The sequence below is a fragment of the Artemia franciscana genome, unplaced genomic scaffold (genome assembly GCF_032884065.1).
Source record: "Artemia franciscana unplaced genomic scaffold, ASM3288406v1 Scaffold_2143, whole genome shotgun sequence".
NCBI classification, from domain to species: Eukaryota; Metazoa; Arthropoda; class Branchiopoda; order Anostraca; family Artemiidae; genus Artemia; species Artemia franciscana.
In genome coordinates, this window is record NW_027063134.1 from 1 (window position 1) to 25,195 (window position 25,195).

The 25,195-nt window shown below is 35.2% G+C and overlaps 1 protein-coding gene across 2 annotated transcripts; it reads left to right on the forward strand.

Moving 5' to 3' along the window:
* The first annotated feature begins 3,828 nt into the window (after positions 1-3,828).
* Positions 3,829-25,006, forward strand: LOC136042844 (integrator complex subunit 11-like). Of its 2 annotated transcripts, none has more exons than XM_065727771.1 (6): positions 3,829-3,939; positions 6,653-6,784; positions 10,471-10,653; positions 17,641-17,789; positions 22,613-22,810; positions 24,744-25,006. In XM_065727771.1, exons 1-4 carry the CDS (start codon positions 3,832-3,834, stop codon positions 17,749-17,751), a joined length of 534 nt encoding a protein of 177 aa, XP_065583843.1. In that variant the 5' UTR covers positions 3,829-3,831; the 3' UTR covers positions 17,752-17,789; positions 22,613-22,810; positions 24,744-25,006. The 2 variants fall into 2 exon arrangements, with proteins under 2 accessions (XP_065583843.1, XP_065583844.1); XM_065727772.1 differs by having other exon boundaries at positions 17,635-17,789; positions 24,744-25,005.
* Positions 25,007-25,195: the final 189 nt, after the last annotated feature.

Sequence of the window (25,195 nt, forward strand, 5' to 3'; positions counted from 1 at the left end):
GAAGAATGCAATTCGAAAAGCAAAAGCGAGTTTTTAGGCTGGTATGTTAAAAGCAAATGCGCATGCGGGATGCAGACAGAGAGCCCAGAAAAGCTCAGTCGACTGAATGAGTAGTTGAACAGGAAGGACATAGGTAATTCAAAATCATAACATTAGAGTTTAGTTAAAATATTAAAAGCATATGTTTGTGGTAAATGCTGATGTAAAACCCAAAATAGCCCATTCAGCCCATTCATCTGTATCAACTGAATGAAAATTCTTCCCAGTAATTCAAGAAGCAAGAAAGGAAGAAGTTAAGAGGGCATATTGGAAGTATATTCATAAGAAGAACGGTGACAGAAAGCCAAGAAGAACTCACTAATGTCACTCAAACAAGTGAAAGATTGAACCAGAAGAGCATAAGTAAATAAAAATGCCTTCACATATTATTATCATACCCTTTTCAATGATAAAAAATAGAAGAGAGGGAGCATATGCCCAAATACCCTTCTAAGAGCCCTCCAATCATGCTGGTTGGAAATCCTTGCCTTACTCTTATCTCAGCAAAGCCTGATATACCCTAAAAAAAAAATCGCATCCTGAACAATGGTCTGCGTAGCACAAATATTGATTTCCTGATTCTCTGCCTTCGGCCGGAGTGCAATGCATGGTTGTGGCAAATCAGCCAATTCCTTTCTTGTCCCCCTCCCAAGATTTCTCCAGCTGCCCTTTTAGTTCTGGCTAGACTCTGACTGAGCTTACAGTCACACCGCTGACTCTCGCTCCGAACAAAATAACCAGCGACACAAGGACTCGGAACACCCGTACTCACGCAAAAAGTATTTCATGTCTAGCGCACTAACAATTCGGCTATTACGTATCTATGCTCTATTAAACTGTCAAAAACCTTTTTTGGATTTCACGCTTCTAAGCGGTACAATTGGCCTCACAGAAAATTTTCTTTTTCTTAAATTTTATGTTTGTTTTCAGTATCAGCCTCATTCTGCCCTCAACTCCTCTAACTGTTACTTTTATTGGATATACGGTCGCTATAATAAAGACATAATTTTTATAGAGTATGTACGCTTAGGGGCGAATGTCTCACAGTGTGCCAGTTTATCCCCTGAGATTGGGGGGGGGGGGGCTCTAGAAGTGACCCATAGTTCTAACCCAATTGGCTTAGAATTGAGTTTCAGAATTTTCTCTTGATGTAATTTTTACTTGTTTAGACGAGATTCGTTGTTCTTCAATTCAAAATGGAAGAAATTGGTGCTCAGATTTAGTGTTATCACTTTATTTAACTAAAAAGAGCGAAAAAGCTTGGATATCTCTTATAGCAAGCCCTCTCCCGACAATCTTCGCCCACCAGTTTGATACGATCACCCCTGGAAAAAAACATTAGTGATTATACCTTTTGAGGGAAAATTTACTTTTCCCTCAAACTTTTCTCCTTACAACTTACCACAGCACCAAGCTACCTGAGGCCAACACACCTACGCAAGCTCCTCCTCCATCCCAATCTATTCAAAGCCTTCCTCATTACACCCTCCCAGGAAGTTCCCATTTGCTATAAATATTTCTTTATGACATCCTCCCACCTCAGAAGAGGACAACCTGCTTTCCGATTAGCTCTAGACGGTTGGCCGAAAAGGAGAATCTTCTGCAATCTGTCATCCTGCATCCGCAGAACGTACCCTAGCCATCTCAACCTTTTTTTCATTATAGTCCTTGAAAGCGGGATTGAAGAACATTTTTCGTAAAGCCTACTGTTTGAAATACGGTCAGTCAGTAGGGTACCGAGAACGATCCGTAGGCAATTTCTCTGGAATACATCTAGTATATCTTCATCCGCTTTTCGGAGCACCTATGCTTCAGAGCCATATTTGACCACTGATATCACTGTACCTTCCAATATTTTAATCTTGGTTTGCATACTTATCTTCCTGTTCTTCAAAACTTTTTTTTTAACTGTGAAAAAAAGACCCTGAGCCTTGGTTATCCTACTTTTAACATCTTCACTGCTACCACCGTCTTAACTAATAATACTACCAAGGTAAGTGAAGCTGCCCACCTGATCAATTTTTTTGTTACCCAACGTCACCTTTTCATCTTCACATATTCCTAACCTTATTGACTTAGTCTTCTTAACATTAATTTTCTTAATTAACATTAAGTGAACAAAAAAAAAAGTCACGCTCCTGTACTGTCGTTAAAAGATTCAAATTTTATATTTTTGGTTGGTAGGGACTGTTGACCTCATATATAGGTCTCTCTGACCTGCTAGAGAAATTCTTGTGATACATATAATACTATTCAAATTCCTTTTTTTTTGTTTTGGGTAGTATTGATACGGACTGCTATTTACTTACATTTCGTTACCAGAACAGTTTGAAAATATATCTATGACGCCTCTCCTTTATACAGAGTATTTACATAATTTTGGTCTCTTATCCCTGGGATGGCACTTAACGTGCTACCCGAGGAGGTGGCATGAGGAGTGGCACATTTTTCAGACCTTTGACTGTTCAGACTAATGTAGTGTTCTTGAATTTTTTTATTTATGATGTTTTGATCCCAAGGTAGGAAGAAAAAGTTTAATAATAATTTTGCCACCGAGAAAATGAAAAAAAAATAACTGTTTAGGTTTCTACAAAAATATTCTTAAACACGTGTTTGAAAATATTGTCGTTTGTCACTTGAAGTAAATACGTCATATGTGCTTGTCCCTCATTGAAAATAATAAAATGCTCGCGCATACCTGTATGCATTTAGGGCGGTAAAGCTTTAAAAAAGTAAAGCTTTGTAGGCCAAATTTTTTTATCGTTACTTTTATTTTCAGTTTTGTACTTTTTTGTGTTTCCTTCAATGTTTATGAATCTTTTCTTACACTTTATTTTCTATATCTGCTGAATTCTGATGGAATTTTTTTTTTTTTTTTTTTTTTAAATTCTGATCATTTGATTTTTTTTTTTAATTTCTAATCCCTTTCTTTGAAAGTTTTGTTTTTGTATTTAACATCGTATTTTTTTAGTCATTTTGCTTTTCTTCCATCAAAAATCTCTATCGAGACCCATTAACACCGGTCGCGATTTTTCTTTTCGGTAATTCGTATTCATCTCTTTATATGTCTCCATCTCTCTATTCCTCTTCCTATATTTCTGATCACATTCTTACGTCCCACTCCCTTTGACTTTTGTTTCGTTTCTCTCTCTTCTGCCTTTCTGCACCTTCATTACCATTCACTCTCTGTCTCTGTTTCCCAGCATTTTTTTTATTGTTTCTCCCTCCTGTGCCTCTGTCTTTCGTTTTCACATCTCATTGCACATCATCCATATCTCCCTCCTTTTCAATCTCCCTTCTGTTCTTTTTCTTATTATCTGTCTTCTCATCCATCATCTCTTTTCCATTTTCTTTCTAGTCTCATTCTCTTCTTACTCTACCTATTCTTTTCACGTTTCTCCTCATTTTTCTCTGAACTATACCTATACCCTTTTCTGTTTCAAAGACATAGAAGAATGTATTATCGTTGTTGGGTTTAACTTTTGTTGGTTTCAGTAAATCATGCCAGGTTAATATGTTCAAGGAGCAGCTGGTGCTCAGGTCCATGATGGAGCACCAAGAGGCCCGGATCTCCCTCCTTTTTACCTTCATTTCTTTCTTATTCTTCCTGTCTTCTCACATCTCGTCTCTTTTCCATTTTCTAGTCTCTTTCTAGTCTCCTACTCTCCTTACTCTATCCATTTTATCTGCCTCTTCATTTCCCTCTGAATCTCCCCTATATCTTTTTCTATGTGAAAGACATAGAAGAAATGTCATCGTGCCGGGTTTAATTTTTGTTGATTTCAGTTGATCATGCCAGGATATTGTGTACAAGGAACAGTTGGCACTCAGGTTCTTGGTGGAGCAAAAAAGATTGAAATTGAAAATCGACAAACTGTCGAAGTAAAGCTGTCAGTAGAGGTTAGTGTATTTTACTTTGTTAATTTTGGGGTTTTAATAAAAAAAGGTCCTATCAGACTACAGGTATAAAAAGGAAAAAGAACGTAGAAATACTCTGTTCTGAGTACACACCTACTACATATTTTACACCACAATTTCTCCTACAATACAAAAATAAGTTTTTATTTTTTACTCCAGTTTTTACCCCACAAATGGAAGATTCTTTCGTGATTCAGAATTATATCCTCTGTCATTCGAGCTGAACGCGCTTGATATGTAGTTTTACACTTATGGTTTATTAATCATAGACTGCGCAGTAGTTCTGCCTAAGTAAAGATAAAGTGGCTTCATTGTATTATTTTTTTCTGCAGGCCACTTTGTATGGAAGGAGGCATCCTAAAAACGTCGAAAGAGACTCAATTAATAGGAAAATGGAAGTTCTAGTGCTCTTTTTATAAGTTAAAAGTGCTTGTAAGGCAAGAATATTATGTTGAAATTTGTAGGGAATGTTGAGGAGATGATAAACTAATTAAATTAAACTATGTGTGTCCAGGTTGTCGAAACAGTATCTGCAATGTTTCAGGAACAGCATAGGATTGGCCGAAAACCAGTATTAAGGTGACGCTTTAATGGAATTTTGAGGTGTACGTTGAACTAAATGAAAAGATATTGTGCGCATCCAGGTTGTTACAAGGCTCTATCTGTAATGTATCGAGAACGACAGTGGATATTAAGTTTAAACTTTTAGAGAACATTGAATTAAATAAAAAGCCTCTATGTTGTCAAAATGGCTTATTTGCAATTTATCAGGAGCCTTTTAAGTTGAAGCTTCTAGGTAGCATTAAGGAGTTAATTAAACCTACTAACTAACTAACCATTAACTAAACCAAAAGATGGTATATGAATCCAAGTTTTCAAAATTGTGTATTCGCAATATCTCAGGAACAACTAAGGGTGTTAAGTTGAAATGTCCAGGGGCATGCTGAATCAAGCTAACAGATATTATCTTTCTTTCATTTAGTCAAAATTATATGTCATTTCAACATGGCAAAATGACAAATCTGCAGCATGCCAAAGCATTATGTTGATTTTTTTTAATTTAATTTCTGATCATTTGCAAATCATGCCCAGACCTAACCGAGGTGTAACGAATAAAAATAATGACAAATAGAAAGAAATGAAATGACGATACTGGTAGAGAAAAATTTGACGGATGTTAAATTCGGGGATTTGTGCACAACTTTAATTGACATTCTCTCACCTCAAATGAATTTATTAAAACTGTTTTTTCTATTCAAAAATGGATATATCAACCGTTTGTTTGTATAGTATTGTATCAGATTAACGACACTTCTTGACTACTAAGGTCCCTGCGTCGGCCCTGCAGTGCATTGCTGCAGCATGATTCGATCTCTGGGTCCCGTATTACCAAGCTAAGGTCAAACCCACTGCGCCACCACAGGACAACCGTTTGTTTTATATGGACTACGTTACTCTTTGAATTTGCTGCCGTGCGAAATTACTGCCTGTGAAGCTGGGTAACTCAATATAGAGGTTTTCGATAGCTGTATATCGATTGGATGTCTCAAAATTTTCAATTTCCTGTTCCTCAAAATGGTAGAAAACACCACTTTCCTGTTACAAAATCCTTTTGGCTGATTAAAAAGAACAACGGGACTTTTAATTTACATTCGAATGAGCCCTCCTCCGATTCTATTGAACTGTTGGTTCGAAATGATCGCAACAAATAACCGCATTGGTGATCTTTGTCCTGGGAAAAAAGGAATACAAAATTCTACATTTTTGTAGATAGGGCTTGAAACCTTTACAATAAAGGTCTCTGATATGCCATATCTGATGGTGTGATTTTCATCAAGATAACTAACTTTTTAATGGCACCTTTCCTTTATTTCGAAGATAAAGCAAATTTCTCGGGCTCGTTGCTTTTGACGGACAACTTTAAAATTAATGAGTTCTATATAATGGTAATCAGCCTACAAAACCGATTCTTCTGGTGTACTAATTGCTATTAAAAGTTACATGTGCGCCCCTTTCTTGCAGCTCCTTATTGCAATGTGTTTGATTATAGTTCGTTGCCGATTTTTTTTTTATTCCTTTAATTTTTTTTCTAAATGGTGCCGGGCAATTGATGTATCTGTGTCAATTTGGAATTGTGTGTCGATTTGTTTATTGCGCCAGAAATTCTCTAAAAACCAGCTTATGATTTCATTTCAAGGAATAAGGTAACGGAGTCACTTAATTCTAACATCATACCTTAGAGAAGCAACTTTTCAAAAAAAGAACACCTGGTATATCAGATTGTGTACAAAGATACAGTTTTTGTCAAAAATTGTATTCATTTTAGCATTGTATTATCTTTTGTTACTTAAAAAAAGCTATTAGATTTGGTTTCTTCCTTTCAAATGACCTTCTCCCAAGATTTGACGTTTTCATCTCAAATTGCTTACTGTTTCTGAAAATTGTTTCTTGAAAAATTGTTTCTGAATGCTGTTACTGTTTTCGAATAGAAAAACAGAAAAATTCAAATTTGCTGATGAAGTTGTTAGTCTGTTGTTGGTTCCAAAATCTCTATGTCGGTCAATTTCAACATCAGTGTCACCCATCTCCATGTTTGAATTGACATCAAAAATTTAATTTTGTTTTTAGGCCATTATTTTGTGTTTCTTTTTAGTTTGTGCTGTTGATCATCATTATTTTTCTGTTTTCATTGCAGTACATGTCGTTTTCTGCTCACGCAGATGCTAAGGGAATCATGCAGTTGATACAGTATTGCCAGCCAAAAAATGTGCTACTTGTTCATGGTGAAGGGAAAAAGATGGACTTTTTGAAAAAGCAAATTCAAACGGTAAGACTCTTACCTAATTATATAGCAGGAAAGGCTTTTAGAGTACAGGTTGACAGAGTTGCCACTGTCTAAAAAAGGGCTAAAACCAGACTACATAAAAATCGGAGGACTAGAAATAAATAAGTGAAAATATGAATCTTCCCATTGGACAAATAATAACTATTCATAATAACTATTCAACGACGGCTTTTTTATGTCATAATTGTAATTTGCTGTGGGTTATACGAACTAGATCGTGTCTGAAGCCTCAAAGGGCCATTACCTCTATACCCCTACTAATTTTTCTAATTGATACAGTGGCTTTGTCTAATTTGATACGGTGGCTCTTGTCAAGATTGTCTGAGACCCTCATTTATAGTCTTAGAAAAATTATTTTGGTTAAATAATTTTAATTTTGGTCACAGTCCTGCACTAGCCTCCATGATTTTTAAAAGAATGATTAGAAAGCTGATGGAAAGGGCTATGTTAACACAATATTTTGATTCCTACCAAAAAAAGGAACACCTTAGAGTACGGAACAAAATAACACATACTAGAGATTTGAGTGATAAAACTAATGCCCCCGCATTGATAAAAACAAAAACTTCACTGTTTAATGTGTTTGGATGATTTTTTTTTTTTATTTGCTCATCTTAGTAATTTGTAAATCTTGTAATCAGTTTCATGTTCTATATTATGTTTGATATACTAAGTTTAATATACATATTTTTTTATTAAGTTCTATTATATAATTGATATATTAATTAGTTTCACATTGTAATCAGTTCGTACTTTATACTAGTTAAATTAAAATCTTAAATCTTAAATTAAGTTGAATTAAAATCAAGTAGTTGTGGGCATCAAGCCATGGCTAATTGTAGAAAAAGCCAAGACAGATAGTCCGATTGAGTGAGAGGCAAATCTGGCATAAGCCCTAATTAGGATTGCATAAAAATGATGTCAGTTCATTTGTTAAAAAAAAAAAAAATTCTATCTATCATCCGTCCATGCATAATTCCTAGGGTAGAACTAAGGTAGATAGTCACATAATTAAGATAGTCGTAGAGACTATAATTTTCCAAGTGTTTGGTTAAATGGCACGGGTAAACGGCGGGATTAAGTATGACTCTTATTGGACAAATACTTGTTTGTTAGCTTTTAGAAAGGCACGCCCGCCCAGTCTCAGGCAGGTTGACCAGGAATTTAAAATTGACACAGGACCGTTAGATTGCCTAGAATGAGAGGTAAACAAGGCACGCCTACCAATGGTCTTAGCCATTTTGACCAAGAATTGAGAATTCACTCAGGACCGCTAATTTGCGTGGAATGACAGGCAAACAAGCGTCCAAAGCTAAATTAGGCCCATTTGCATTGAGTGTCAGATAAGGCGATTCATTCAATTCATAAACTTAGACCTTTACACTAATAAAACTTAATTCAATGTTAGTTGACCAACAAATTGCCTGGAATTGTAAGGGGAACAAGTGTCAAAAGCCTAAAAGGGCCTGTCTGACTAGAGTGTTAGGCGAATGAACCTATTTATAATATAAGACAGTTGGGCTAACAAAAATGAATTAAATATTGGTTGACCAATATTTAGTTTATGCTCTGTGTTTATTTCATTGGTTTGACTGTCTAGGCTTGTCACAAGCTCAGAGAGTTTTACCAACAAAATGCCGTTAGATTGCACTTAATTTTCTTGATGGTTGGCAGTGGTAGCCCTCCATATGACGTGAACTGTCTCCTTTTTTCTTACGCTCTAGTAGTGTATAATTAAAAACCAAACATCTATAAAAAAAAAACCTCTCTGTGTGTCCCAAAAACGTTTGATTGTGAAATGCCCGAGCTTCTTTTTAAGTTCACTAGCTGTTTTGACCAATTGAACTGTGTTTTTGTTTTCACTTTATAGTGATGGGATATCGGAAATAAAGCAAGATATCCCATAAAGGCAGGTACTTTTTGTGCTGAAGAGATCTAACTACCTTAAATTGCAATAACAATCCCGACCTCGTTTTTTCCCTATTTAGGCATGTTTTTTGTCTGTTTTGTTTTTCAAGAAAAAAAATGGTTTGGAAATGGTGGAAAAGACAAGCTCTACATTTTGCTTACAATAAAGAATTTTGTGCAGTAATATAAAGGCAGATACATTCTTCGCTGTAGGTATGAGATCTAATAACTTTGGATGGTTTACAACAATCCAACCAGGTTTTTTGTTGTTTCTAGTTAGATTTTTTTTTTCAAGAAAGAAACGATTGGAAAAGGCTGGAAATGGGTAAGCTTTTCTACTGTGAAGGGTTTTGCACAGTAATGCTCAGAGAACTGCATTTACAGACTATTGTATTTGAATTTATGAGCATCTGAGAAGTTTTTGAATTTATCGAGCAGTTACACGTATCCGTACATAGACTAAGATTACCCCCTAAGTTCAATCCAAAGGTCCTCTTGGGAAAATAAGAAATACAGCCTGAAAGCTGCACTTTGTGTGTTTTGGACAGGCTTGTATCTTGCTCCTTTGAAAGACCAAGAATGTACATTATTGTCGAATTTACTAACATTTTGAAGCATATATAACGCTATTCTTTTCAAATCATTATTTAGAATATTAATTGTTTTCGAATTACCAGAAATTTTATCCTTATGAATTTAATATAATAATAATAATTTATTTATGGCTTTTAATATATACAATGTCACTTTCGAGGAGTGAGGTATCGAAAACAAAAAGAAAAACCAAAAAATGTACGGCAAAAAGAATATCTTTCTTCCAATGAATTGATCAGAAATTAATCGTTATAGAGGCCTTTTTAAGAGTCAAAAGTGATCGGAGGGAACTAGCCCCTACCCCCCATCGCGTTCTTTATCCAAAATGCGTCCAATAAAAATTTTGAGGTAACCATTTTATTCAAAATAGTCTAAAGATCATATAACAAGGCCTTCAGGGTAGAAACAAACTCCCAAAATCCGGGGTCAAGGGCCGTAAGATATGCCCCAGGAGCATATGAAGTTCTTATGGAAGGGATACATAAATAGCTAAACTTTTTGTTGTAGAAAAAAAAACTATGAAGCAGGGTTAATCTAAGCCAAGGAGCTGTATTTAATGGCTGAATGAGAGTTTTCCGTTTTTTTTCTTGCGCTTCCTTTCAGTAGTACTAAAACCTTTAAAGTCTAAAACAAACATAAATATTCGTGTATAAAATCAAGCAAATTTTAAATCTCCCCCTTATCAATTAATCATTAAGTTTTAGTAGTTAATACTGAACATATTTTATTTTAAAGTCTTTTTATTTTATTTTATATTTTTATTTTATATTTTATTTTATTTTATACGTTCTGAGACTGAACTAGCTATACATGACGCTTGGAAAAGAAAGGACGAATATGAAGAAAAAAATAATTAAGATACCAAACGAGGATGGTTTTGACTTGTGTTTTATTTATTAATTTCTCTTTCGTGGTATGGTTTACTGCAATAAGTTTTTTTTTTTTTCTTTATATATGCCATCTTTCCTTTTCCCCTTTTTTTCGACCGCTGAGAACGGCTTAGCGGAGGTTTTTGTCAAAACATCTGCTTTGTCTTTGTGTTTTCCCCCCACAGGCTGAAAATCGCCCTCATTTGGCTTGTTTGTTCATTTTCATTTCCTGTTTTTCTTTGTATTCTTTATTTTTGTCGAATGAATTGATAATTAAAGGACTTCTAAATGTTTCAGGAATTGGGTATAGATTGTTTTATGCCAGCTAACGGTGAGACAGCAGTTATTAAAACCGCTCTGCCTGTCCGTGCTGTGATTGATCAAGGGCTTTTAATGAAGAGCAAACAAAAGTATGAAATGAATCCACCCGATCCGAAAAGACCTTGTTTGGTTCATGGTGTTTTGGTAGTTAAAGATGATGTAAGTGGTCCTTTGGTGCTTTTTTTCATTAGAGTGGGATGTTTTGTTTTTTCTTCATGATTTGAGGCTCTAGTGTCAATAAGAAAATCATTAGTGCCATCTATTATTTGGTATTTCTTTGCTCGTTTTTCTAGCTTTATAACTCTGTTTTTCAGAAACTGATATCAGATGCTTATTACTACACTAATTTTGCCAATCTCAAATAATTTTCCCAGCGAAAAATAAGGTTTCTAATTTGAAATTTTTGTTTGAGTTTTTTTTTATAGTTTTGTTGAAAAGTGCCAGGAACGCGGAAATAGGTATTTACACACCAAAAGTATCTTAAAAACTTGTAAAAAAAAACAACACAAATCCATTTTTATTGAAAAGACTTCCTTCTGAGCTTTTGCAATTTTTGGCTGTAGCGGGCGCAAAAAAAAAGAAAAAAAAGAAGAAGAAATAAAATGTAGGCGAACAATCATCAAAATTAGGCTAAAAACAAATGGCATCAAAAAGTTTGAAAAGGTTTAGCTTTCCTTTGAAACGATAGTTGGCTGTTGGGAACCATCAAATTCTTATTGTTTAAGTTTTTACGGACGGAAGTGCTGTCATTCTACGATTTTTTTTTGATTTTTTTATCTTCCAAGTGTAAAACTACCGCAAATCACCATTAATAAATAAATGAAACCAAAAGCCAAAAGAAATTATATAGATAGCCTACTCTAACTCAAAACAAGCAAAAATTTGAAGGAATAGGGCTGACAACACCCACGTCTTCTCAAGACCAGAACAAAATTTGCACTTCACTAAAAACAAAAAAGAGAAATGACCGTGTATTGTCAGTTTAATGTATATTTATTCATTGTAGTCTTAATACATCTTTTATTTATTGAACTAAAAAAAAGTGAAAATATTAAAATATGTTTTATTTTTAGTAAAGTACAAATTATGCTCTGGTCATGAGGAGGTCTGGGGGTTGTCAGCCCTACTCATGTTTATTTTTGCTTGCTTTGAGTTTGAATCCGTTATTTATTAAATTTCTATTCGTTTTAAATTTAATTCATTTATTGATGGTGATTTGTGGTAGTATTACGCTTAAAAAATTATTTGAATTTATTTTTACTAATTTTTGGCTTAATGAGGTCTGTACTATTCTTTGACAAACTTGTTTTGTGGAAAAAGTTTTTAAATTAATTTCTGTTCATTTTTATGAACCATAGCCGAAAACCAACGAAAATCACTATTTCGCATGGAAAGCTGTGACGTCTCTCCTTTTATTCTCTTGCTCCCTTTTTTTCTGTCGCCGCTGCGAGAGGGCGGAGGCTAAAACACTGAAGGGAGATGTTTAAGGGCTCATTTGAAAGGAAATGGCTATATACACGTGTTTTTGAAGTAACAAACCATAGTATTAAAAATGAAATACATTTTTGACAAAAACTATATATTCATATAAAGATGATGCAGTTATAAAAAAAAATATAATGAATGATGCAAAACACAACAAAATTGCTACATTCATGTAAATGTAACAAACAGATGCACTAAAATTCTCATTCCCAAAAGTTGCAGTTACTAAAGCACTCTTTTACACTTAATAAAGGAGTATAGTACTAATATCCTAATTATGGTAAAAAATAGTTAATTCTTCTTCATAATGGCGTTGGTGGGTTTAAATGACATAATCATTTATCAAAACTGTCACTGAGTTTGTCACTAAATTACCATTACAAGGCAACTTTTCATCTGTCAGCCCTTTTCGCACATGAATGCTCCTTTTTGCCTATTGCGGCCACAATGACGTCAATGAGAACTTCACCGATTATTTTGAAGATATTTTATAGACTTTATATCAAATCATAAATGATGTGACAGTATTTTGCTATTACAAAGGAACTTTTATTTTATTCACCGTTTTTTTCATACACGAATGCACCTTTTTTGTTATAGAGACCTCAATGACGTCAGTTAGACTCCCTGAATTATGTGCTTTTTCTGTCTAAGTACACTAGTTCACAGGCCAATAGCAGAAAATTCTGACAAAACTTGACATTAAAGGTGAACAGAATATGTGGCTCATAACCAACAGCATGGTGATTCTCTATTTCTCTAAATTGACACGGAGAGGCCAATTTTCACTAAGAGGCCATAATATTAAACTAAATTGACACAGAGACTAATTTCCTTCAAAAAGTAAAAGACCAATTTTCTTCTGTTTCTGGGACTAAGCAGGCTTATGGACATATTACCTTCCCTAAGTATCGATAAACACTTCTTCTTAACATGTACACGGCGATCTTATCATTTGTAATTTGGCTCATTACTGAATGAGATCAAGATAGCTTTGGATAAGTTGTAAAAGGTTTCCTTTATTGATTAATCTTATAGAGTAGTATCTATCTTATTCAGATATTTATCTTGTTTAGAAATCAAATTGACAAAATATCTGCATCTTTATTCTTTAAACAGTGAAGTCGGTATTTATCATTTCAGTTTCAGGAGTTGTCATGTCTATTTCAGTAGTTGTCATGTCAATTTCAGTACTTGTTATTTTCTCATTTTTTAATCTATCTTGTTGTCATATTTATCTTATTCTTTGTTTTATTCTTCTCATTTATTGAATTTATATAGTGAGCTGACTATATTTTTTTTACCAAGTCGTCAGAAATAATAAGGGGGCCAAGGGCGTGTCCACAATTTTTGTTTGGGAGAGGCTTACAAAAAAAAATATGCAGATTGGATACATTTTTCGTTTAAATGCATTTTAGTTACATTTTTACGTAACAAACAAAAATTTCGGGCTTAAGCGGGGGGGGGGGGGCTTCCGAAAATTACTTTTGATGGCCGTGTACATGGTTCACATCCTGAAGACTGTCCTTCAAAGAGACGGAAAAAAACTGGTTTCGTCGATGAGTCTGAGGCACCTTCTTCGCCACGAAAACGATAGAAGTTCAAATAAGAAATACGTCTACTGTCAAATGAAAAAGGAGGCCTTGAAAATACATTAAAAATAAGGGGCTTAGCTCCAGCATTTTTATTTGGGGGCAAAAGGGTCCACATCCAGAGTTTCAAGTGTCATGGGCTATATAATGATTTTTTTCTCCAAATTATTGGGGGGAGTTCCCTCTTGACCTACTCCCAAAACGACGCCACTGTTGAGAATGCAAGTTAAACACCTTTATGCACAGCTGTACCCTACTCATTTCTTTCAATCTTTTTAAAGTTAACTGTTTTTAATTACACACACGACAATATTTTGTTTGGACGTTGTTAGAAGAAGGGGGATTGAACCCCGCCCATAAAATAACCGGGTTGGAAATGGAATTGTTTTGTGCTATATAATGGTTGCTTAGAAGCATTCTTTTGTTTAATAGTTAGCCCCCTTTCCACATTATCCCTATTTTGTTTTTACTTTCACAGCTAATTGTGTTGCGAGAGCAACACTTTGGTTTTGTCCCGTTTTTTTTTTTTTTTTTTTTTTTTTTTCCTATGCCGCCGATCTCAGCTTATTCCTGGAAACTGGTAAGGGTCTAACCTGTGCGGTTTTTACGGAAAGTGTGGACCTCAGGCCGGATTGATGAATATGACATTACATTTTGGAAAGCTCCGTAGAACTCTTGCCTGGGGCCAAAAAGGATGGTTTTTGCTTGTCCTCGAGCCAGAGCCTATGGTGTGCGAAGTGAAGTGGAGTTATATAGCCTATGTCAGAGAGGAGTATCTGAAGTTGTGCAGCCAAGCTTTCGTTTCATCAAACCATGTTTCTGCTTTCGAGTGGAAAGCTCCGTTCTAGCAGGCAAGCAGGCAGGCACCAGTTTCAAATTGAAGATGGACTAAAATCTATAAGTGTTAAATATATGCGGTAGTTCCCCGGCCCCACAGCCAATATATCTTCTTTGAGTGATAAATAGAAAAATTTACAGAAACAAAAAAGTGCGATTTTCCCACGGGTCCGAAAGTGCTGCCATCTATTGTTTCTAGCCATTTCTGTTCGTGATTTCAGCTGACTTTACCATTCTTTTTTTTCTACTTGGGATTGCAATAGAGAAATGGTATCAGATATACCTCTTAAACTTTAAAAGTTCTCTCATTGCTAAAGAAATTAGAGCTTATCCTTTGCTCCTTTCTAAGTGGTGGTGTTAGAAAGTTGGCCTCCGGCAAAAAAGTCAACTTTTGAACTAAGACAGATAGAATTTTTTTTTCAATGACAATCGATAGACCTTGATGAACTGATCAAAGTATATGTCATCCATTTTTTGTTACAAAAATTCCTTCATGACATACACCAGTTTGAAAGTTTCAAGGGGTTGACAACTTCAGTGGTAAGGTACACACTTGAACCAAAAATAGGCCGATACCAATTGTGAGATATGTAGGGGACTTCCAAGCAACAGTCGATTATTAGCCTATAATCATCTTTGGCAATGAGGGGTTTGCAACTTTTGCTGATTGGTGTACCTATTATCTGTTTCTGGTGTAATTGATGGTAAGAACAACTTGGTTCCCGATTGTAAGACATGTAGGGGAGTTGTAAGTAATAATCGGCTGTTAGGCTACAATGACTTCAGCGACAAGGGGTTTGGAACTTTTGCTAGTTGGTGTACCCATTATTTGTTTCCGGTGAACTTGGATGTATATCCCGGGAGAGGGACTTGTAAGTAAGAATCGGTTGCTAGAGGAGGCTCACGAGGGGCTACAAATTTGTGCAAATTGGTACACATCTATGGAATCAGGGACCCATAAATTTCCTGTAATGACTCGCCATCCAATAATAAGCGATCCTGGATGGCGAGTCATTACAGGAAATTTATGGGTCCCTGATGGTATTTTGATCCTGAAAAGTTACAGATAGCTTTATAATACCAACTAGATTACATAAGATAATGTTCCAAGTTTCCATCCGTCACGATGTCTACGATTGAAAAGGATAAAGTTCAACTGGCTGCAAACTCAATTTAGTCCCTTTTTCCGATATTCTTTTGCTGTTGTTTTTTCAACGCTGAAGAATTTGATCATGTGATTACTGATTGTGTTCTTCTTTGAATATGCCGTTTTGAAAGCTTTGATAGTTTTGACAACTTCAGCATTTAACCGATAGCGAAGAAACAAAACCAAAGTGTTGCTCTCGCAACACTTTAATCGACAAAGCCGGACAAAGGTTGCCGCAACACTTCACGTTGCCCAGGCAACGTAGGTCTAGTTATTAATGTATACTAACACATACATTGCTAGTCTCTCTCACTAGGAATTTCAAGGGATACAAAAAAGTGCGTTGAGCGCTTCCTGCTGATTTCTGGGATTTCCCAGGGCATTGCAAACTGATACAAAATGCATATGCCCACGGATGCCCCAAATTTTTGCAGATACTTGTTAAAAATGTTCAACTGGTTTGGCTGGATAAGGAGATCTTTCCCTCAGTACCTTGGGACTTAGCAGGCCAGTAGGAAATATAAACACCACTGTTCCACGAAGCCCCTAGGCAACAAAGGTTTTACGGACCTTTGTCTCGAGTTTTACCCTTCCAAAAGTCTCGAATTTGAAAATTCTATGGACGAATTCCCTCCTCTCCCCCTTATACGGAATCATTTCTGTTTGTTATCATTAAAAAAACTGTTTTTGATTTTATTTATTTCTTATAGTTTTCCACATAATCCTAGGAAATCCCCCCCCCCCCTGGAAATCCTCCATGGAAAATCATCTCACGGAAATATCCTGCCGCGTAAAATTATACCCCAGGAAATTACCCTCGGATAATTCCATTCTTGTTGTGATCCCCCCCCCCCCCCGGAAAATTTTTTACTTGCGATTCCGCCTGAAAAATACTCCTTAGTATATTTTCATTAGAAGAAAGGCTTGTTTTCTGTTGAATTTCTGAGCTTTGTTCCGGTCGTGGCATAATACCCCCTGTATGTTAAATTTTTTTCACATAGGGGGAAATATCCCCCTCTCCCTGCCAATGAAAAGGATCTTCCTTGGGAAATGCCCATGAAAAATTTCTCCTATAATTTCTCCTGGGAGAATTTCTCCCATGGGAAATCCCCCTGATAATTCCAACTCCGCCGTAAATTTCCCCGGATAATCCCCCAGAGCATCTCCACATTAAGATGAGGTGCCAACGAGAAAGCAATACATATAAAACGAATTCCGTATATGGATTTTTGAAACTTCCTCTGTGAATAATTTCCACATTAAAGTTCAACCCGCAAAGGCTCTGGGGGATAGTGTCCTCCCCAAAGACAGTTATTGAGCCTTTTATCTATACTGAACAAAATGGCTATCTCTAAATTTTGATCAGACGACTTTGAGGAAAATAACGTGGAATGGGGGCTAGTTAGCCTAAATTTTGTTGTCACTTAAGAAGAGCACTAGAACTTTCAGTTTCCGTTAGCCCATGAACCCCCTCCCAATGTCCCTAGGCTCATTGGGTCGATACTATCAGCCCTGGGTAGAAAAAAAAAATCTTTTATCTTTCTTCTGGTAAAAAATACAAAGTTCCAATTTTTACAGGTGGAAGCTTGAAAATATCTACAGAAGAAATCTCTGATGCGCTGTATCTGATGGTTTAATTTTCAATAAGACTCCTTGACTTTTGGGGATATTTGCACTCTTTTTCAATAATCGGAAAAATTTTCTCAGGCTCGTAACTTTTGATGGGTAAGATTAAAAAAGCTAAATCTTTTGATCTATCTATTGGTATCAAAATTCTGTTTAGCAAATTCTAAATAAAATTTCGTTTTTGGCCGAGTCACTCCATATTCGCAATTATTTCCACGACCTGCTTGATTAAAAAGTAGGTGCCAAAATGTTGTTTTTATTTTAAAATTTTTTAATCTAGGTAAATCTGTTTGATTTTTAAAATGTAGAATACTTGTTTAAAATTCTGGTATTTACTATTGCTTAATAGTGTTACTTTTGATTCGATTTACTTTCCTCGGAAAAATTGTCAACTTCGGCCCTCACAGTTTATACTAATTCTTAATACATCATAAACGAATAAGCCAAATTTAGTTTTAGTTGAACAACAACTGGGAAGAGCCATTTTCTATGGAGAGTATGCAATACAAGAACTGGACCTATTCAGAGAGGAGAAGTGGAAATATCATAATCTGGGTGTTATTGAGCTAGCTCCAACTGCGTATTCCCGAGAAGCTTAAATTGAGCCAGTAAGCGTAGACTTGATATTTTTTTCCTTTTTCTCTTTTTGTGACTTAGAATATTAACAAATCGAGAAACTTAGCCTCCCAATGAGGATGAACTGGTTTTCGTTTCTTATATCGTCAATAAGCCTGACCTTCGGACAAGTACGTTTAAAGAAATTATTTTCACGTGAAGATGGTTAAAATTTAAAAAAAAAGGATTTTATAAGCAAATTGGATAATGAAGTCGACAGTAAACATAAGACCCGCCATCAGGGGCGGGTTGAATTTTTGAGTGAACGTGGGGTGGGAACACGGGCTTTTTTTGAAAAAATGGGCTTATTATCGTATTTTGTATTTGTTTAATGAAACAGGTATCGTAGCACTCACAAATGAAGAGTAAATTACGCTACTTTTACGATCACAAAATGATCACTTGTTAGCTACACTTACAAAATATGGCACAACTTTCAATTCACCTGTTAAATGCACTTAGGAAATATGGTACAAAGGAGTTTGCGAATCTGTTTGTACGGCACTTGACTGGTTCTAATTTCTTGTAATGCCTAGCATGTCTGCTGATTGATGCGGATGGTGGAAGTATGGATCGGTGCTTCTCGTTTGTTAATAGTGATTTCCCAAATTTCATTATTAGCTCATGTCTTCGATGGAATAAGGTGGGTAAATTCAAGAGCTCAAGGGCACTTTCATTGTTGCTGAAATAGGGTCCGATTATTATCTTAGTAGTGTGTTTTTGACCATCTTCTAGTTAGCTGCCATGTAAGCTGTGTTCTGAGTTTTGGGACCACAAATGGAGCAGCAATACTGAAGGATAGGACTGATGTAGGTTGTATACGCCAGCAGAAGCTGACGATCAGAAAAGCCTAACCTGCGCATACTTGTTAAACTCTGGATCCAGTAGTGATCTTTGTGCACAGTACTGTCTACATGCAGCTTAAACGAGCAGTCACATGTAAATGTTACGCCTAGGATTGTTGCAGAGGAAACAATTGGAGTCGATTAAATCGTAAAACTTTTGATTACTGTTCATTTACTTGTAGACTATTCGACTTACACTGGTTGATAAAGTCTTTGAAGAAACTTGGGTCAGACTGCTGCTTTGCTACTGCATTTTTAACTATATGTTTGAGAAACGCACATAAGTCATAAACAGTCTTGAAACGCTCTTCAGATTCTACAAGGATGGGGTATGACGCCAAGAAATAAAAGAGTTGCTAATTTCGTTCCTTGAGGGCAGCCGCAGGTTAGTTCTGACCACTCAGAGCAGGTATCTTCTGCAAACAAAGGGTATACTGATTCCTGTCTTCCCTTTAAAAATTCTCTCACTAATAGTAGTATTTGTTTTTAGTGCCAATTTCTTTTAGATCTGTCAATGCAGTCATGTGTTTGATAAGGTCGAATGCTTTTCAGTAGTCTGCCAATAATAAGTCGACAACTATTAGAAGTTTCCAACCACTTGACGATTAAGTGATACATTTGTACTATATGCATTGCCGTGCTATTGCTTCATATGCAACCATATTGGTACGGCTTGATCCCAGGATCAATTTGTTGTAACAAAGAATGGTAGATAAAACCCTCAGCTACTTCTACTAAGTTAGGAGTTATCGATATTGGTCTCAGTCGGTCACAGGTCTGGGGTATCTTGACTTTCGGTATGACACGGACATATGCAGCTTTCCACATTTTCGGAAATATTTGTTCTAAGAAACATTGGTTTATCACTGGTGGGAGAGGCTAAAACAGGTGAGTACTATTTCAATGATTTTACAGGGAGTTCACCTGGGTATGAAGCAGTTGTTCCATAGCCGTCCGATTCCATAGTGAACTGCCATTTCTGACACTTCTACGATTTCATCTGTACTATTGTTGTTAATGATGTCACACATTTGTTCCCCACTTACGTTTGGGTGGGTAGTACAAATCTAATTAAAGAATTCGTTGACTTCTGAGGCTTTATTCAGACTACCATCTAGGTTATCGATTCGTGCTCCGTTTCCTTTCTTTTTCCTACTTAGCCCCGTTTTACTGCGTCATGCCAAATGTAAGATTCTGACTTGAGGAGTGGTGCTATTTTTTCGCGTACATATCTTTTTCGGGAAGCTCGGAGGGCTGAAACGACTTTGTTTCTCATCTTATTCGCATTCAGTGTGTCTCTTGAAGCATGGAGTTTACATTGTTTATAAATATATATGTCCAATCACGGTTTATCCGTCTCACATATCGTGCGTTCTTTTACGTTCGTTTACGACAAGATCCCTTTTTAACGCATGGAAGGGTATTCTGCATCACTCTCCGCTTATGGTTCATTTACATATTGCGGAAATCTGTCCGGATCTAGTCCGGAAATCAATCCTTGCGGAGATTTTTTCCGTTTCCGTGCTTGAAAAACCCTCCAGATTTCCGCAACGTTTTGGTCCATTCAGGACGGATTCTTGGTAAGGTTTTCAGATGAATAAAACCATGACTATGATGGGAAATCAAAATCTTTGTTGTTTCAGACTATTTTTTCTCTCCCTCTCTCTTTTTGTCTTCTGTACCTCCTTCGCAGCATAAGGAATAAAGTGAGAGTCAAATTAGCCAGTATTCTTTCTTTTAGAGCTTGTCTTCATCCACGCTGATATATATATTTGAAAACTCTGCCTTAAAACGTAACGTTTACTGGGACTTCGTTCGAAAAGATACGGACAGATTTCTGCACGGATTTCCGCAATGGGTAAAGGAACCATTAGCGAATTTATTTTCGCTTGGTTCTGCAAGTGCACCCTGCGTTTAGATAGGATGCAAGCAGAATAGCGCTTATTTAAGGGAATTTAATTGTCAGGTTTCTTATTCCAATTGCTGCTATATAACTTTAATAATTAATTTTGACTATTTTTGACTGCCTTTTGTCTCTGTTCGAATGAGCTATTTGCTTTTTGAAAAAAAAAATATCTATTTGAAATTATTATCCAACTTCTAATTTTATTTAAAATTAATTTTTTTTTTTTGCTCGGGTTGAAATTGTACGTGTTTATCAACGTCCTTGTTAGTTTTCATTATTCGTAAACTGATACAATAAATTTGCTTTAATTTTATGTTTAAAAACAAAGAGAGAAAAATCTCAAAATAAAGAACGAAATAACGACTCTGCAACCAAGGCTGTATCCAGAGGGGTCATGGGGCTTGACCTCCCCCTGAAATGTTTAATTGACTTGTAAAAATGGATATAATTAATATTTTTATGCGTTTGTAAAGTCTTTTCTTATAGTCTTTTCTTCTTCTTTTTTTTGCTCAGACTAAGGTAAGACTTGGATTATATGCAAATTTATGTTTTTTGGATATATTTGACAGATCTGTGTGAAAAATTTTGGTTGATACTAAATTAGTGAGCTTTTATTGTCCAGACCTTAGATTATTTTTCATGTGGTTGCCTCTTTTATCAAGGTCTTTTCTCCATAGTACACGCCTGGGTTTAAAATTTCAAAGAAAAAAGAACGAATAGATTAGATGCAACTTACCTTTCTCTTCCAGAACATAGTTTAATCACAGATAAACAAAGTTATAATAATCAAAAAAGGTCGTAGCTCAGAAACTCTTTTTACGGCTATTTATTTTGTACAAAGGATCAATTAGCCTCTGCGTTTTTTTATTTATTAGGCTCTATGGCTGAAGAAACTGTTTAATCAAATGAAAAATTTCCGTTTATGGATTAGCAGAAATGTAATATCGGTACTTTTTATAATAATACTTTTTAGAAAAGTATTTAAAACACATACTTTATAAAATCCAGCTTTTTATCAAAATTTTAGTAGGATTTCTCTGACAATGTTGCTTGAACGTTTTGCTTGACTAGACTCGTCTTCTTTTTTACGCCTTACATTAATTATGAAGCTATCTTGTAAATAATGTATTGCAACTGTACCAAAAAATTTTATATGATAATAAACCAAAAATATTTTATGTCTTCAGCTCGTGGTTGTTAATAGTATAGACTAGTGTATCCATAGGAATGAGCTATATTAAGTTATGAAGTAAATAAAGAGTTCACAGCTGTTGAAACATTATGACGCATAAACCTGTAGCTAAAAACAGGTGAAGTTTGGTGGATCACGCGAAATTGATGTTTTACCTTGAAAGCAGAACAGGGTGAACCAAAGGTAAGCAAGGAATGTAAAAATAGAGTTAGACTAGAGGCAAAACTTTGTCTGACTTTTTCAGAAAGAACTGTTTCATCATGTGTAGTACTGAAGCCCGTACTTCAATTTGTAGCACTTTTGTGATTCAATTTTTCTTTTTGTCATGGACGAAATGATGTAGATTTTTAAAAGAGGCAGATGAATTTACAAAAAGTGTGGATCGTATTTTTCCGTATTTGTTTCGAAAGATTTGTGCGAATTTTGATTTAACCAGGACAACCTTTTTGCTATGTTTGTTTTGGAAAATTGACGCTAAGTTCGAAATAACCGAAAGAAAAAAAACTGATCTAAAACTAAAACAACTACACTTAGTGAGCCACACTTATTTAACTTTAGCACCAAAAATTGTTGGGAAACATACAAATTTAGTAATTTATGTCTGTGAAACATACAAATTTAGGCAATTATAGCGCTTTAGGAACTGACCATGATGGCAATCCTGGTTTTGAACGGCTCGGGCGTATTTTGGTGAGTTGTTCGTTTCACTTTAAGGCAGCACTGAGTTTGAGTGTTGCTTCTAAAGGTAGATCTATATCTAATAGAAAGAAGTTATCGTCAATAGTTTTTACTGTTCTTTCGCTTATGTTCTGTTTTTCGCTTGAAGTCACATTGGATGTAGATGCCTCTATGTTTGAATTTTATATTTTATAGAAATCTGTAATGCAAATAATGAGGACGAATGCCAACAGCCGTCGTATTCATGATTTGTTATATAGCCACAGTGGTCATATTTATGTATGTGGAGATGCTAACCTGGCCAATGAAGTCAAATCGGCTGTGGTTTCAATATTTCAAGAACAAGAAAATATCGATCTGGATGAAGCTGCATCGGTTGTAGACAACCTCTTTGTAAGCTTCTTGCCTGTTTGTCTTTTCATTGCCACCCTCTTTTCAATCCCAGGGCATTAGTAATGCAAGCTTGCAATCAAAAACTGCTTAGGGATTTTTAATTTTTCCTACATACTCTTCCACTTCCACTTGCTAAACTCTTCCACTTGCTAAAACTAGTATTGAAATTCTCTTCTTATGTTAATTTTCTTGCAAATCAAATTTTAAGCTTAATTTTGCGTGAGGGCAGGCTAAGGTTAAGGGTATTCCCACTGTCATAAGTTCTCACCTTCAGCCCTGGACCCTAAGGTCCTAGTTCTATCCCTCCAGCCCTAGATTCAAGAAATCAAATTTGGTTGGATTCCAGAGTTTATGACTCTCAATGCTTCTTTACATTTAGGAATACTAAATTAAGTGTATAAATTCGTTTGTATCTTGATAAGAGCATAAAATTTTAATATATTCAAAAATGGGTGTCGTGTCTTTTAGCTTAGTACTGTTCAGCAGTTAAAATCATGCCTTTAATCTTAATTTTGCATAATGATAGGCTGGGTAGAAAAATTGAAGCTATTCTCGTGTTATGAGATGGTTTAGGGTTATAATTTCATACCTGTATCCCTGAAACAGTAATCCTGTCTGCCTGGGCTCATTGTGGTGCTGAGATGGGCTTTTCATGAGCTCGCCAAATTAAAATGGGGCCTATAAACATAGCTTCATGATAAACTTGAGGAGTTGCATCTTACGAGATAATAATAGCCTTGTTAAATACACAGCATTGCATTGGATTTGATTAATGCATTTTTTTTTTTTTTTTTTTTTTGGCTTGCTTTTGTTTTGGTGTCCTTTTTTTGGGATGAATCACCTCTTCATAGCTTTGTTATAATTCTAATTTTAAAAGCAAAGAACTCAGTTCTATGAAAACTTTATCTAGACTTTTTCCTTCTACTATCAAAAGTTTTGGTTTGAAAAAAGAAATATTTCTAAATGAATTTGAAATCAAATGCATTCAGAGAGTATAAATTACTATCCTACTGGAACTATCCTAGCATAAACTTATTTGGGTTATTTTAGTATAAAAATACTTTATCCTTGATTTATAATAAATCCAAGAAAAAATATAATGAATCTACAGAATACGCTGTGGTACGATTATGAATTCTATAATCTTTATGTTTCCATAATTTTTTTCCCTTTTTTCATCTTGTTTAGTTATGTTATGTGGTACAAGATTTTTTTAGATATCAAAATATCAGTGCAATTAATTTCCTCTCCATCATAACGAGGTAAGAACTACAATAAAATATACTCAGATAATATTTGTAAAAAAAAAACTTTTTTTGTCGAGGCTGTTGTTTCAAGTGCAAGTTATATTTTCAGTTTAATAGTAAAACACGCGGCTAACAGTGTAGGTATGTGTGTGTGTATCAATTCGATACAAATTCTTCTGTATGTGCAGTTTTTTGGACCATCCCATGTCAAAAAAGTAACTTTTTAGTTATACTTGCCTTTTCACCTCTTCCTGATGTTATCTCCATTATTTTGTAGCTGTAACAATTGAATGAAATATTTAAAAAATGTTTTTTATTTAATGTCCAGCCTGGATCTGACACTTTTTAAATTTATAATTCTCTTTGTTTCCTTTTTTGTTTGAGAGTTAAACCATTCAAGTCAAAAGCACTTTTTTCTGTATCTGTGTATCTACAGTCCTATAAAGTTGCTTGTATTCTTCAATGACATCCAAAAATAAGCAGAGGTAAATCAATCCCCCGTTGTTACAAAATTGGGAATAAACATATTTTAAAATCACTCAACATATCTTAATGCCACCGGTCAGTAGATCCGATAAATATGTTGTCAGGGGAAAAGGAATGAAGAAAAGGCAGGGGAAAGGGTATACTTTATGATGTTCGAGTAAAGAGTTGCTATGTTTCTAATTAATTATGTATTATTTTAGAATAGCGGCCGTTACCATGAGGACATTCTGTGTATTACTGTTGGTGCACGAAAATCTCACTTGGAATGTAACAGACAAGCCCTTGATGAAGAATAGTACTGTCTGATTCAATTGTTAGTTCAGTGTTCAAATGTTTATTTGATTTGAAGCCGTTTTATTTTTTTGAAAGTGCGAATTTCCCCGAAATTTGTCGATTTTAACTGTATTTTAAATTATTCATCTTAATAAACATATAAACCATAAAATAATATCTATCAATTTCTTTTTTCTTTTTTTGGAATGGTTGGACTGCTTTCTATTATTTAGGGACAATTATTGATTGGTCGTAACCTATTTTAACTATCTTTTGATGTACACTTCTTGTAATTTCTAATGGAAAAATAGACAACTTTAAGAGTCGATTTTTTTGAATTTTCCTCTGCAAATGAAAGCGGCTAGTTGACGAACGAAAA